Raw genomic sequence first — 13,774 nt, 5'->3', positions numbered from 1 at the left:
TCAATATGGCTTTACGGCGTCGCGCGAGGCTGAATTTCCACAGATGCCTCAAAAAAGATACAGAAAGCCACCGACTCTAAGCCTCCCGTTATCTCGCATAATGTGTGATGATTTGGGTTAGACCAAACATCATTTCCGACATGGCGAGGCAGATTCGACCAAATTGGCCATACGACGTACGTACATAGAAGCCATGTGGGGATCAGAGTGAATGCATTAGACGAGCTAGAGCAAATCCAGATAGGTTTGCGACAGCTAAGCAGCGCACTAAATGATTAAGCAGATCCGAAAATTCCGTACATATTAGGGTTCAACAGCTAGGATAATCAATACGGGGAAGAGGAAGAGTTGTCGTTGGTTTAAACGATCAATTTGTGAGATCTTCTTAAACTCCATGGGGATTAGATCTGATTAGGGCTTTGCGCTAAATGAGGAAAGTCGCTAAAGTTTTCTAGATCGGGCTTAGTCTTGGCGTTGGTTTGTTGCTACGATATTATTCTACAAGAGATTAAGCGAAAAGGAGGGAAAGGACAATTGATCAGTGATATTAATATTGTACGCAGTCATTAGATAGGTATATGCAAGAAGCGGGGGGAAGCTGAAAGAATCCCTTAGGGAAATGAAGACAGTCAGAAGATCAGATAACGACTATTGAAACAATCGCAAACAACAGCATCGTCCATCCAGAAACATGGATACTTGTACCATTTCCCAATGGCAGAGACGAGGTAGCAGCAGGCACATCCGAAGATGTCGAGTTTGAGTTGTCAGACGACCCTGTCGACGACGACGAGGAAGAAGAAAAATCACACAATCCAGAACCATTCAGATTGGAAGTTGGAAAATAAACACGTGGCTGACCTTGACCCATAGGAACTGTAATCGTACCGTTCTCCTCGGCGGTAACAGTGCTATTGCACATCGTCACTTCTGTCAAATTCATCCCCGGATCTGCAACTCCAGGTATCTGCAAGGTATAATCACCACCTTGTAAGCCTTGATTCGATAGCACGGCAACAATCTGTGCACCATTGGGGCCCTTGCGAGCCACATATGTGGAGCCGTCGGTGTAGAGCAATGAACTCCAGTTCGTCACGTAATGATCGTCGATAGATATGGCATGGTTGCGGAGTTTATTCAATGTGACAGTTAGATTATACAACTCAGTGGAAGTATCGTATTGGGTGGACCAGAGGTCTTGCCGATTATATGGCGAGTAATTTCCTGGTAGGTGTTGCTCTTGTCCATAGTATATTTTGGGAATTCCGTCACTCAGGATTGTGAATGCGAGGGCATTTTTGGCCAGCTAACCCTATGTCAGCACCTGGTAAAATGTTGTGAGCATGAGAAAGTCACACTTACGGCGATATCTTGAGTCAATGATGCAAATCGAGGGTTATCTTGATTCTCAACGAAATTGGCGAGATACTGCGGCGAATTACAAGCCTGTCGCATTGTAGCTATCATCGAAACAAGATCTTCCATTTTGCCCGCCGTGAAAGCATTAATGACTTTCGGGAACAAGGCGTAATTCTCCAGGCCAGAGGTGAGATTCTGATAGCTGCACATAAATTCTGCGTCACCATCATACACCTCACCCATGGTATAGACGCCGGCACTTTTGGTAAAATTGGAAAAGAACGTCGACTCAATCTGTTTTGCACCATCAATTCGGATACCATCGATCTCGTACATGCCGACCAGATCTGCAATCCATTGATCAAGTGTCACAGCAATAGCTGGATCTGAAGTCTTGATTCGTGGCGTAGCAACACCCTCATATCCAAGCCAACAATTTGTAAACTCCGTTTGATTTGACCAGTCAACAATAGGACAGTAAGGAGTGAAATCTGAAGATTGATTGAAGGGAGCAAAGACAGAGTAGTCGATAATTGCGGAGGAGTTGACGGCTGTCATATTTGTTGCGCCGATGCTATAAGCAAGCTCATTTGCTACCACATCTACCATCAGGTACATGTCACGTCTATGCAATTCAGAGACTAAGTGCTTCAGATCGTCGACTGTGCCGAAATGAGCGTTCAATTCGTAGAAGTTCTGAGGCCAATAGCCGTGAAATGCTTCTCCGTATATTGTGTCTTCAGGCAAGTTCTCCTGGAGTGGAGAGATTTGTACAGCCGTAAAACCCATATCTTGGATATAGTCTAGCTTGTTGGCAAGACCGGACCAGGTACCGCCGCAATATTTGGTAATGTTGCAGTTATCAGTGGAATCAGTTTTTCGCGCATAACGGTCTGTAATGACTTGGTAAATAGATCTTTTAGCCCAGTCGTCGGCAGACGCAGCATCAGCGGTGGCAGCAAGTGCTACAGCCACTGTGGAGAGAGCCAACGACCTCATTGCTGTTATAGAAAAGATCGAGATAAAGACAAGAGGACGTAGGAAATGAACTTAGGATATATATTTACCCATATAAGAATGATAATGAGCCTGTTTGTTAGAAATGAGTGTCAGTAGTTGGATTTCTGGAGATGAGAATCAAAAAGCGCGGAAGCCCTAAACCCAAGGATGCCCCTTCCTTATGTATCACAGAGACATGGTGTTGCGACAATATATTCCGACAGGCCATGGCACAGATCTCAAACCTGCAGTTTAATAATTCTAGGTGTCTCTCCGATTGGTTGTAAATGCAAGTATAATGCGGGGGAGCGTTCGTTTCTGGCCTTGAGGGTACGGATTTCTTGAGGCTACGAAGTAGGATTGGGACCAAGGATATCGATTCCGATTATATATGGCTAAGTGGCGTCCCTTGCAGCTCCACCAGTCACTAACCTGCCCATGACTGACTCCTTGGGTTGAACATACGGGTATCGCGACATTGGAAGTCGGTCCATTGTGGTACATAATAGTCGGGGGAGTATGAGCCCAGGCCTTCGAGGACAGTCCCTGTTGTCTTAATTGTTTCGAGTAGTACCGCTGTATAATCCCTAGCGGAAATCATGTAAGACAAATAGAACTTGTACACACTCGAAGTGATCGCGTAGCTTATCGACAATAGCTAAGAGAACTGGTTCTGTGGTTTCATATACTACCTTGGGCGCTTGAAATCATCTCCTCTTCCTGAATATAAACCATACTTATGGTTTGATTAATGATTTCAACAGTTTTCCCGATCATACATAACGATGAACGAATTGGTTGAGTTCAGTCCGAATGGAAAGGAGCAGCGACTATTGATTGTGGACGGTGCCCCTTGCGTTCCGTACGACGGTTGTTTGCCCATGTCTTCGTGCCCAGTCGAGATGCTGAAATTTCCATTACCTTGGGCCAATTGGTGCCCTAAAATTGCAACCTCCTATATTTTATTGCAATTATGGCCGGATCCCATGTTCAGAGTTGAAAGGTGCAATGACTGGATGCTTTTAACCCCTGAAGCCTGAAGTGAAACGTTTTGGTAAGACCTAAGTCTCCGAATGACCTGTGCTGTGTTTCTCCTACACGTAGATGTCCTTCGATTTCGAGTTAACCCAAGTTTTTTGCTTAGTAGAAAGTGGAAAGTTCACTGATGTCTCTTGTCGTGGTGTGTGGATTATAGAACTTTGTAGGCATCCATCCGATGGGAGGTGTTCGACCTGCATCTTCTTGTTAGATTGCGTTAATATCTGAACAGATCTATACGGAACCTTATAAATCGGTGAAATTGGGCTCGGATAGATGATTTTTACAACGAGATAGCTTTGAGATATTTTGCTGGAGTGTGAAGAAAAGCAAGACGAAGCCTTCGTCCGCACAATGATACAACAATAACCGAATAGGCGAATCGCAAAAATAGATACACGTGACCAGGCCACAACAACTTTTGACAGTGTTTTCTGCTTTTTCCTCGTCGAAAAAGAAAAGAAGAGTATTTCCTAACAGATGATAGTTGGAAACTTCTGACATGCTATACGCCAGACAAGAAGACGCAGGAGACATCAGCCAGCTTTTGGACTGGAGGCCTGAGGCACCGCATACATAAGATGGAAGGCGCGAACTGACCGCGGTGTTTATCTTTTATTTACTTTTGCTTCATTGATACCGCGATACCTGAGCACCTGTTTATCACTCCCTAGCCTTTTTCAGAACTCTATCAATATGTCTTTCGAAGAATTCCTCTACTACGCGTCTCAAGAAGTCGTCAACTTATTTCCCTTCTTAGATATACCATGGGGCCCGTACTTCGAAGTCACACGCATCCACCAGCCTAATGAAACCATAATGGCTGTCCTGCTTTACAGCGTTGGCTTGACACATGCCGTGAGTCTTTCATGGCCTCTGTTACAGCCGAAGGAGCTTCTGCCTCTAGCATCCAAATGTGTACTTTGGATATTCATCATACGCCACGCCCTCTGCGCCTTCAAAGGTGCAGTTGATTACGAATACGACAAACACGTTCGACGCCGCAGATCGCGCCCTGTTGCTCGCGGAGCTCTCACACCAGACGAAGCCTTCAATTTCAGCGTTGTCCAGCTGTTACTTGGAACCGGAGTTCTTGCTTCTCTTCCCAATGATTGTCACGGCCTTGGGGTTATTTCGACTCTGGTTATGATGCTCTACCCATACGGAAAGCGATTTACGTCTTTTCCCCAGCTCATTATGGGATTCGGATTTGCGGTCAGTGTTTTCATGGCTAGCATGGTCATCGGTATCGATGTCTCACCTGGATCGGAACATTTCGTGTCCACCCTCTACATGGCCTTGGTCAGCATGCACATTGTTACGATCGCCAATGTGATATACTCCTATCAGGATATGCGAGACGATGCCAAAGCTGGAATTAAGTCTATGCCGCTAGTAATAGGTGATCGGCCAAAAATGTGGTTATCAATGATGACTGCTGCCACGGAGATTTTGCTGTGGAAGGTGGGAAACCGAAATGACTATTCAATTCTTTACTATATTATTAGCTGTGGTGGATCATTTTTCCTTCTGTCAGTAATGTTGGCGCTTGTTGACCTGAGGGTTGCTGCGGACTGTGAATGGTGGTTCAGGCGCGGTGCTATGGGGAGTGTGGCTGTGATTGTCTCGGGTCTATACTTGGAGTATGTCATACGCCTGTATGTTTTTCAATAGGCCAGGGAACAGAAACATAGATAGTACATATTCTTAGATTATCATTCTCAATTCCCAGTACTTATTCTACTCTATAATCAGCCCAACCCACAATTATCATACCCCAAGGACTATATACGGACAATCTTCAGTATTCATCAATTCAGTCAAGCATCGATCTCAGTCTTATCCCTCACATTCCCCCGTTCTTGATGATATGTCGAGGCAAACAACCATTGAACCCTGGAAGCTGTTACCTAAACAGCATACTCTCTCCTCTTTACCTTGTAGTAAGGGTGCGAATCCACGATTAGTAATGGAATTAGAAAATACCAATACCTAAAATAAAGTCCCTGTGTCTTTTTCTTATTCTGAAGTTCGGATAGTTGCAATTTGGTGGTAAATATCGCCGAATAGGGGCGATGTCGTGATGAAGCCGGATACACCGACAACAACGTTCATATGCCTTTCTGACACTTCGCATGCAGCAACAAGAATCTTGTGAACGGTTAACAACTAGACATTAAGAGATTCATAATCGGATATGAGATTCTCAGGGAGCAGTTGCCTTCCCAGGGTCCAATAAATATGACTCTCTTCTCAGCATCTTTTCTATTTTTTGGACTTCCATCCTGCTGATCCCATGCCCACTTAATCAACAACCTAACACTTCCATGCCAGGCCGTCATTGAAATCAGCCATGTCAACAGACTTGCCAGAGTTTTGCGATCCGGCTTCATGATGAAATCCTAGCACTAGTCCTTTTGTAGTGCACCGCACGAAAAGGAAACATCAATCCGCGCCGCAATGTACACTATACTACATGATGAGGCCTTTTTAGGCTCATAAGATATGTTGTCATGTGTGTTCTAGCTAAGTGGTGAGGTCCAGGGCTGATATCAACGCCCGCCTAAAACGGGCTAGTCCCAATATGGCCTGAGGAAGGTGATATCCTGTCACTATATCATGCTCGCTCATCTTTCTTCCAACTCTTGTACGGACTCACAAGCTTTCCATACAGATGCGCATCGCCTGGCTGTCGTAAGGTGTTATCTACGTCCACCGTCGTAGCCACCCTGATACCATCAATTTTGCCCGGGTGCTGCTGTCCTTCAATCAGATCCTCCTCGGAACCATTCATGGTCTCATTCACAGTCGTTATAAGATCGCGTTCTGCCATGCCAGTAATTGACTTTCTCAATCGCCGGTTAGCAGACCGGTTGTGAGACCCTTTACTATTGGAACCACCTAAAACAGCCGAGGAATGATTTCTTCCATTAGCCAGATCAGCCCCCGAATGATGCGGGTTTTCCGATAGTTTGTAGCCCGCGCTGCCACCCGAGTACCCAGAGAAATCAATCACCCGTGAGAAGAGGGCTTTCATGGCGGGCAGGTTCACGGCAACCACAGCGGACTGGATTTCGAGCGCGGCGACGATCACCATATTGCCGAGGACGTAGGAAATATCATCACTGCTGCCTAGCTCTTTGAGTACGACGAATCGACACAGCGCAACAATGACGGCGGAAGCACCAAAGCCAATTACACCGAGAACGGCCATTTTCCGGCGAAAGGGCATTTGGAGTGACAGGACAGTGGGAATGGGAAGGAATAGAATGGCCAAATCGGTTATTATATTCTAGGTTTAGTCAATCAAAACGAAACACCTTGGATTGCAATGAAGCAGCAGAAAAGGAAAGTTACGTACCAGGCCTGACGGCAGCATCAAAACTATGTCTGCCTCGATACACTTGGCATGTGGATAGTCAGCAGGGTGTAGAATAGCTTCGAATGGAATGCATTGCAGAAGGGCCAGTAGCCAATTTGTGATGGTGACCATGGTATTGAGAGCCATTGTAGCATAGACCAGTCGTCGGAAGGTAAGGTCTGGGGAGAGACGCAGATAGAAAAAGAGAAAAGACGTTTTGATGGTCCAGTGCGTGAACATGTAAAAGATTTCTTCAACGATGAGCCACTATACCACATATCAGAGATGTTCTACAGGACATGGGTAAGCTCAAGATGGGGAGTCGTGAGCAAACCTTTTGAATGTTGTAAATCTGGGATTTATTCAGAGCAGCAGCATGCCTACAGCCATTAGACGTTTTCACCAGATAGAGGCTTAATTTGGTTGACAATTGATCACTTACAGGCCACAGCCATAATGCAAGAATATGTACAATATGGTCTGCTGCATAGTGTTGACCAGCTGAAGAAATTCACATCAGCTTTACCTCTCGTCTCACTCAAAAAGACAGAAATTTGAGTCGTTGCTCACCAGTAAAAACACAGCCGCGACATCATCCCAGCCAAACGTCCTCAAGAGAATTGCTCGACAGTACAATCGCAGGAAGATTGAGCTGGTGCCAACCGCAAAAGCAAGAGATACAACAATGTAGGCAATGGGTTGTAAGTTATTGATGGCCATTTTGAGACACGTTGGCCGGACCAGTGCAGAGGAAGAAGAACCGAACAGAAGTTGAATGTTGAAAAAAATATCTTCACATATTTATGAGGGTCGCCTTCCTGTAGACGAAGATAGCCCTTCCGTTTCGCTTTCTCTCTTCTCATTTTTTCGTAAAAGATCAGACAGTTATACCTGTCAAAATTACTGCTGCTGGCGCTAGTGTTTTCGAGGTCTAGGTGCGTCAAATTTAAATCCAATCAAAGTACATCCAACAGCCGATTTCCGTCGATCTTAAGAGCTACTAAACGGTATATTTCTGTAGGATCCAACAGAAATGGGCCTTCAGAATTAAGATGAGACTATCTAACCACTTGAGGCCATCGCTCGGAGTGTCAACCGTCCGTAATATAGTATATGTTGCAGTATCCTTGTCAATATTAATTAATATCCTAGTATGACAACCGTCAAACAATGGCTAGGGCTTAGGTAGTGCACATTCAGTCCCTCCCGGGCCGCGTCAGAATGGGGCCGGTTGTCGAATAGGATTTTTGCCAATTATAATGTTCAATTCTAAGTTCTAACGCAGATACCGGGGACCCGTATTACCGTATACTATTATTATATAACCGTGAATGCAACTAACGCATAGTAATGGATTGTGTGTGGCCTGTCGTTCCTCTGCTGTCTCGGCTTCAGCCCAACATGTCGGTTAGGAGAACACGAGGGAAAGCCCCATAATATCCCCTATCACTCCCTTTTCTTTTTCAATTCCTTCCTCCTTGTGCTTCTCCTTGAGTGCGATTCTTCCAAGCAGTATTGAGTTGCTTTTCCCAGTTGCATCTCAATCTCGTCCGGAATGGCTACCTTAGCCATGCACTATCTGAAAGATGCTCTAAAAGCAGACCTAACATCGACAGCTGGCTCAGTAGCCATACTTGCCGTTACGTTGCACTGGTTTGTCTTCCGTGTGATTGCCGTCGAGAATCATCTTGCGCCTTTGCTTTGGTTTTATGTCGTAGCAATCTCCGGTGTTGGCTATGCGTACCTCACTTTGGCGAACTTCTCGATCCTTCAAACACTGATTCGGCTCGCTGTGGTTACGACATCATTCAATGCTAGCTTGATTCTCAGCATTGCAGTCTATCGACTGTTCTTTCATCGTATCCGTCGGTTTCCTGGTCCCTTTTGGTCGAAGCTCAGCCGATTTCCCGATGTAGCCCTGGCGGCTAAGGAAGTCAGGTATTACCGCGAGGTGGCGAAGATGCGCGAAACTTATGGCGATTTTATCCGGACTGGTAAGTACATCCTCTTTCTATTCACTCCTGCATTTGTCCTTCTTGCGTTATGAAATGGATTCACATATTTGGATAGGCCCCCGGGAAATCTGCATCGTACGCAAGTCTGCTGTCCCGCTCATCTATGGCCCGCAATCCCAGTGCTTGAAAACAACCTGGTATGCCCAAGTGTCTCCAAACCCTAAAAAGTGCTCGATTCACATGACTCGGGACTTTGATGACCATCGTAAAAGAAGAAAAGCATGGGACCGTGGTTTTAGCATCAAAGGTATATCTGCTAGTTTCCTCATTCCCCTTTTACTGCAATTCATAGAAACTGAACTTCTTGTAGCATTGGCAACCTACGAACCCCGAATCAAAGCCAAGGTTGATTCGTTCGTTTCGCAAATCCAGGTCAATGAACACAAACCGCTGGATGCGACTGCCTGGTCGATGTTTCTCAGCTTCGACATTATGGGTGAAGTTGGGTTTGGAAAGGATTTTAACAACTTGAGTACGGGGAAAGAGAACCCGGCAATTAGGGCTATTCATGAGCATATGACCGTTTTGAGTGTGCTAAGTCACGTGCCGTGGTTGTTGTATCTCATATCCAGCATTCCAGGGGCGACGGCGGCCTATGCAGATTTTTTCAGGTGGTGTGGAAATGAGATTGACTTGAAGCAGAAGGTTTGTACTGTCTTATCGCTACCATCTCAAGGTAATGGGCTGTGTCCTGACGTTTATTCTCTCAGACGTGGAATCCCGAGGAATATCCACAAGACATTGTATCCTGGTTGTTGAAGTCGTATGTCGAAAAGGATATTTCAGCGTCACCATCGCTCGAATCTCTGCATGAAGACTCGCGTGTGGTCATTATCGCCGGAAGGTACGTGTATTCCATTTGTTTCTTTTCGGATACTGACAGCACCAGCGAAACTACCGCCACAACTCTCGCATCAATCTTCTTCTACCTCGCCAAATACCCCTCCACGCTCAAAAAGCTACAGCATCTATTAGACCAAGCCATGCCAGGTGGCGCTGCGGACTGGTCGTACGAGAAGGCCAAATCAGTTACTTTTATCGACGACATCATCAACGAGACCCTCCGTCTAAAGCCAGCACTTCTAACGGGTGGATACCGCTGTACGCCAGCACAAGGTCTTCAAGTTGACGATGTCTATATCCCTGGTGATATAAACGTGTTCGTTCCCGTGCAGTTAATTCAGACGGATGAGCGGTATTATGCAAATGCGCAAGAGTTTATTCCGGAACGATGGGGAGAGCGCAAAGACGAAATGGCCACGGGTGACGCTCCGTTTTTCCCGTTTTCTTTGGGTTAGTGTTATTATTTCCCCCTTTTTCCCCAAAGTGAAGGGAAAGTAGCTGATTTCTTGTTAAAGGTGCATACAGCTGCCCTGGTAAAAACTTGGCCCTTCAGAGTCTGAGGATTGCGATCTCAGTCATTGCGCAGCAATACAACGTGGCTTTCGCAGAGAATGAAACCGGCGACGATTTCGACAAAAATGCGCTGGACACGTTTACCACCACGTTGCCTCCTCTGCAAGTCCAATTCTCTCGTCGTTGAAATTCTTGAACAGGTGGCAGGATAGATGAGTAGCACTATGTTGAATTAGTATGCTACCCCAAGTCAGTAATAGCACAGACATTATTCAAGTTATGATCAATCATCTACCGTCTCAAAACATAACAAATATGTCGAAATGTATCTTGAGATTTTTGTTTCCTCTTTCATCTTGTCATTACTTGCTGCTATGTTTAAAACTTGGCGCAGGTAGCCGTGGAAACTGAGTACCTCCATTCAATGTTGCCATGCGTCATTTGGAATTAGCATATATAAATCTTGTCGCCAAGCTCCCGGGTTTTCGAAGAAGACCGCGCTTGTAGCCATACTTTCTCAAACTGTGGATGTGATCATGTGTCATAGTAACATGAGATAGGAGTAACAATTTTGTATGGAAAAGGGAATGCATGAGATGGTTCTGTGCGGTGAGGGGTGTACACCGTAGGGACTGGACGGTGAGTGATGTGCCACTGTAAATTTACCATGGTGCACCTACATATCTCTTTTGCATCCATCAACTACATCCAACTCAATTGCAATGTCACACACATTTAAATAATAGCTGACTCTAAGCCTTCCGTAAGTCTATAAGATCCAAAATCGGTGATGATTATTGCGTACTGACAGATCCTTAGATGACCCCTCCGCTGGGGTGCACGATAGACCCAGAAGAGCTTGACTACGTGACTTGGTCGCGCAAGGCAGCTGGGGACGCGCTATTCTTGATAAATTCGGGTAATGCACTCCAATCATGTGTCAGGACGATAATGAGGGCGGCGGCAAAGTTATCTTCGAAAGCAGTGGCATGCTCTACAAATACAACATGATCAGCGGGGACCCTTATGTTTATCGGCTCATCCGCCCGGCAACCTTCAGTGAGCTGAATCAGCTGATTCTATCAGGAAAGGAGAGCGGAAGGGTAGAGTCTAGTGGGAATGTATGTACCTGAGTCGGAGAATCTAGAGCGACAAACCTATGGAGAAAGTGCCTGAGGCATTCTGACGCCGTCGGCCTCTTCCTTCTCTTCGTTCATGAGCTTCCTTTTGACTCCTATCTTCAATACGCAACATCTCACCTAACCACTAAATAAGCCATGTCCCAACAGAATCCAAACCTTCCACCATTGTGCGATGGAATGGGCCCAGCAGCCCCTTTTCCGTATACCGAACAACTACAAATTTTTCAGATTCCTGATACAGTCACAATGAATCTGGCATTATATAGAGCAGGCCCAGAATATGCCCAGGGGCTAACAACAATTCTACAAGAAATAAGATATCTCAGGTAAGTAAAACCCCCATATTTATTCTTGGGTCATATGTCTCATTCATCTGAAGTCTCCCAAATGGAAGTGCCTACAACGCGACTTTGGAGAGCATATTAACAGAATAAGATGCGAGAATATGTGATCTTGCAGACCCTCTACGTCGACTTTTATCTGTCAACTGGCATGTTCTGGACCTCTTGTCCACCTCGTTACTAACTAAAACCCCGAGTGAAAGACTCCTTGATTACCAGTTAAATAGAAGATATATTGCATGGCCTGTACGTATATCCTCAAACTGGCCGCTGATTGGACATGCATTCGACAAGGCTGCATCGCCATGGACGCCCCGCTTGCACTTCAATCTACACTCAAGCCTGCTGGTAGTAGCAGTGATATTTGAGAACAAAATGGATCAAAAACCGGAAATATCTATCGTTATAATCAAATCAAAAGACCAATGTCCTTAGGCTTTGCTATCTCCGATTTCATCGCTATTGGGCAGCTCCCCTGGATCCTGTACCGCGATTATTACACTGTAGCCCGGAATGCGCCTCACGAGTTTCAAATGGTGTTAGGCGAGATATCTATACTGTGTAATTCGTTGAAAATTTTACAGGAAGAGGTCGAGAACCCGCAATCTGCGCTAATAGGCGCCGAGGAGGATCGAGTCAGGATGGTAAATGAGATGATTTCTGGGGTTCGGAAGACGTTGGACTAGCTAAAAAGAAAAGTGGCCAGGGAATATGACATCCTTGGCTCTCAGAATAAAGCTAAGCATGTTTGGCTGAAGCTCAAGTGGTCCGCAGAGTTGAAGAGCGTGGATTCGCTAAGAAGTAGGGTACGTATCCCGATCTCTTGCCGATTCTTGGTTACTCTAAGTTATAATAGGATGCTCATCGCAGTTGGTATGTCACAACACCGTCATGAATACCCTATTAGTGTCTGTTGGCAAGTATGTTTCCAAAACAGGCAAATTTTAGAAACAAAGACACTAGAGCATCTTTAGTTCCTCGCTCGGCCGCATCGAGACATTCAATGGTCGAAGACGATGTATACAAGCTCTCGCTTAGCGCAGAATTATGAGAAATGCCGAGACTCTACAACCATGGAGCTCCATTTCAGTGAAGAAATGGGTGCAACCAGGAAAGTGGTGGCTTCTTCGGGTATGCCGTTGCTATACTGAGACATCTTCTGAGGCTTTGCATTAATGGTGGCTGTGAAAAACCATTGTCAAGATGTAATAACCCAATTACAGCATAATAACTCGAACGCCTTCGACTCCGCAATGTCTAATTGGGTATTAGAAGTGGGCTCATGTCTAGCATCAAAGTCTGTCAGTAACGATAACGATATCTCGTATGACAGCATTTTTTTTCGGCTGTACGACATGGATATGTGGATGCGATTCGTGTTTTTATAGCAGAAGGAATTCCGATGCACACGAACATAGGCTTATATCTTGCCATCGAAGAAAACCAAGCAGATGTTGTCCAGCCTCTCCTAGACAATGGCACGGATCCTGATAGCAGGCGTTACGTTTCCTACCACAAGGGGCGTGAAGAACCTAGAAGAGAAGAACGGTAAAAGGAAACCGCGTTACGGTGTGCATCTTGGAAAGGAAGCCTTGCCGCAGCACGGCTGTCGCTCGAAATAGGAGCGAATATCAACGCGGAAGACGACTGTGGTAGGACGGTACTCCACTTGGCAGCTGAAGGAGGATCCAGAGATATTGTTAATTTGTTACTTGCGGACGTTAACATCAATGTCAACGCAATAGAAGATTGGGATTCGGACATAGGGCTGAAGAGAAAAGGAAGGACACCTCTACATGTAGCAATACGGAATGGTCACTATGATATTGCACATACGCTGCTCAAAGGAGGGGCGAAGGTCAATGCCACCGAGTCATTCTTGGAGGGTGATAACCCTGATATCATAATCACCAATGACTGGTACACCTATTACCCCATTTGTGGGTGGGCCCCCTTGCATTTAGAGTTGAGCTGTTAGATGGAGTTGACTCATCAGTAACGGAGAATCAGCAACATATTGCACCAACAAAGAAGGAGAATATGAATAAATCGCAACTCTTACTCTCTCACGGTGCAGATGTCTATGCAGAGGCCGAAGAGCAAGAAGAGAGAGGCGCCAGCGCAAAACGGGAGCTCCGGAAACAACTGTGACAGTTTCTGGCA

The 13,774-nt window shown here is 45.5% G+C and overlaps 5 protein-coding genes across 7 annotated transcripts; 3 read left to right on the top strand and 2 right to left on the bottom strand.

The window, feature by feature from the left end:
• Nucleotides 1-537: 537 nt before the first annotated feature.
• On the bottom strand, nucleotides 538-2,491 carry TSTA_013540 (alpha-amylase, putative). The gene is made up of 2 exons (XM_002483443.1): nucleotides 1,363-2,491; nucleotides 538-1,306 (listed from the first exon to the last, which is right to left on the bottom strand). The coding sequence occupies exons 1-2, from the start codon at nucleotides 2,356-2,358 to the stop codon at nucleotides 638-640; spliced, it is 1,665 nt and encodes a 554-aa protein (XP_002483488.1). The 5' UTR covers nucleotides 2,359-2,491; the 3' UTR covers nucleotides 538-637.
• A 1,555-nt stretch (nucleotides 2,492-4,046) lies between these two features.
• On the top strand, nucleotides 4,047-5,147 carry TSTA_013530 (prenyltransferase, putative; the record flags this gene model as incomplete). Its single annotated transcript, XM_002483442.1, has 2 exons — nucleotides 4,047-5,054; nucleotides 5,108-5,147. Exons 1-2 carry the CDS (start codon nucleotides 4,093-4,095, stop codon nucleotides 5,145-5,147), a joined length of 1,002 nt encoding a protein of 333 aa, XP_002483487.1. The 5' UTR covers nucleotides 4,047-4,092.
• Nucleotides 5,148-5,910: 763 nt separating this feature from the next.
• On the bottom strand, nucleotides 5,911-7,618 carry TSTA_013520 (uncharacterized protein). The gene is made up of 5 exons (XM_002483441.1): nucleotides 7,328-7,618; nucleotides 7,200-7,258; nucleotides 7,092-7,137; nucleotides 6,758-7,024; nucleotides 5,911-6,688 (listed from the first exon to the last, which is right to left on the bottom strand). Exons 1-5 carry the CDS (start codon nucleotides 7,475-7,477, stop codon nucleotides 6,014-6,016), a joined length of 1,197 nt encoding a protein of 398 aa, XP_002483486.1. The 5' UTR covers nucleotides 7,478-7,618; the 3' UTR covers nucleotides 5,911-6,013.
• Nucleotides 7,619-8,249: 631 nt separating this feature from the next.
• On the top strand, nucleotides 8,250-10,558 carry TSTA_013510 (benzoate 4-monooxygenase cytochrome P450, putative). 3 transcript variants are annotated; one of them, XM_002483438.1, is made up of 6 exons: nucleotides 8,250-8,751; nucleotides 8,828-9,019; nucleotides 9,083-9,417; nucleotides 9,483-9,616; nucleotides 9,662-10,065; nucleotides 10,131-10,558. In XM_002483438.1, exons 1-6 carry the CDS (start codon nucleotides 8,313-8,315, stop codon nucleotides 10,313-10,315), a joined length of 1,689 nt encoding a protein of 562 aa, XP_002483483.1. In that variant the 5' UTR covers nucleotides 8,250-8,312; the 3' UTR covers nucleotides 10,316-10,558. The 3 variants fall into 3 exon arrangements, with proteins under 3 accessions (XP_002483483.1, XP_002483484.1, XP_002483485.1); XM_002483439.1 differs by having other exon boundaries at nucleotides 9,483-10,065; XM_002483440.1 differs by having other exon boundaries at nucleotides 8,250-9,019.
• A 1,358-nt stretch (nucleotides 10,559-11,916) lies between these two features.
• Nucleotides 11,917-13,762, top strand: TSTA_013500 (ion channel nompc, putative; the record flags this gene model as incomplete). The annotated part of the gene is made up of 7 exons (XM_002483437.1): nucleotides 11,917-11,959; nucleotides 12,047-12,255; nucleotides 12,343-12,531; nucleotides 12,586-12,742; nucleotides 13,030-13,159; nucleotides 13,202-13,551; nucleotides 13,608-13,762. 7 exons carry the CDS (start codon nucleotides 11,917-11,919, stop codon nucleotides 13,760-13,762), a joined length of 1,233 nt encoding a protein of 410 aa, XP_002483482.1.
• Nucleotides 13,763-13,774: the final 12 nt, after the last annotated feature.

This window comes from Talaromyces stipitatus, genomic scaffold (genome assembly GCF_000003125.1).
Source record: "Talaromyces stipitatus ATCC 10500 scf_1105507295549 genomic scaffold, whole genome shotgun sequence".
Taxonomy (NCBI): Eukaryota; Fungi; Ascomycota; class Eurotiomycetes; order Eurotiales; family Trichocomaceae; genus Talaromyces; species Talaromyces stipitatus.
Note: the sequence above shows the minus strand (reverse complement) of the source record. Positions and strands in the feature narration are given on the sequence as shown.

Bases quoted from the DNA above. Each gene is read 5' to 3' on its own strand.
- TSTA_013510 (XM_002483439.1), top strand. From the start codon at position 8,313: ATGGCTACCTTAGCCATGCACTATCTGAAAGATGCTCTAAAAGCAGAC. The intron at 9,020-9,082 runs GTATATCTGCTA...AACTTCTTGTAG, and splicing joins CCGTGGTTTTAGCATCAAAG to CATTGGCAACCTACGAACCC. The intron at 9,418-9,482 runs GTTTGTACTGTC...TTATTCTCTCAG, and splicing joins AGATTGACTTGAAGCAGAAG to ACGTGGAATCCCGAGGAATA.
- TSTA_013520 (XM_002483441.1), bottom strand. From the start codon at position 7,477: ATGGCCATCAATAACTTACAACCCATTGCCTACATTGTTGTATCTCTT. The intron at 7,138-7,199 runs GTAAGTGATCAA...TAATGGCTGTAG, and splicing joins TTGCATTATGGCTGTGGCCT to GCATGCTGCTGCTCTGAATA. The intron at 6,689-6,757 runs GTACGTAACTTT...GACTAAACCTAG, and splicing joins TGATGCTGCCGTCAGGCCTG to AATATAATAACCGATTTGGC.
- TSTA_013540 (XM_002483443.1), bottom strand. From the start codon at position 2,358: ATGAGGTCGTTGGCTCTCTCCACAGTGGCTGTAGCACTTGCTGCCACC. The intron at 1,307-1,362 runs GTAAGTGTGACT...ACATAGGGTTAG, and splicing joins CATTGACTCAAGATATCGCC to CTGGCCAAAAATGCCCTCGC.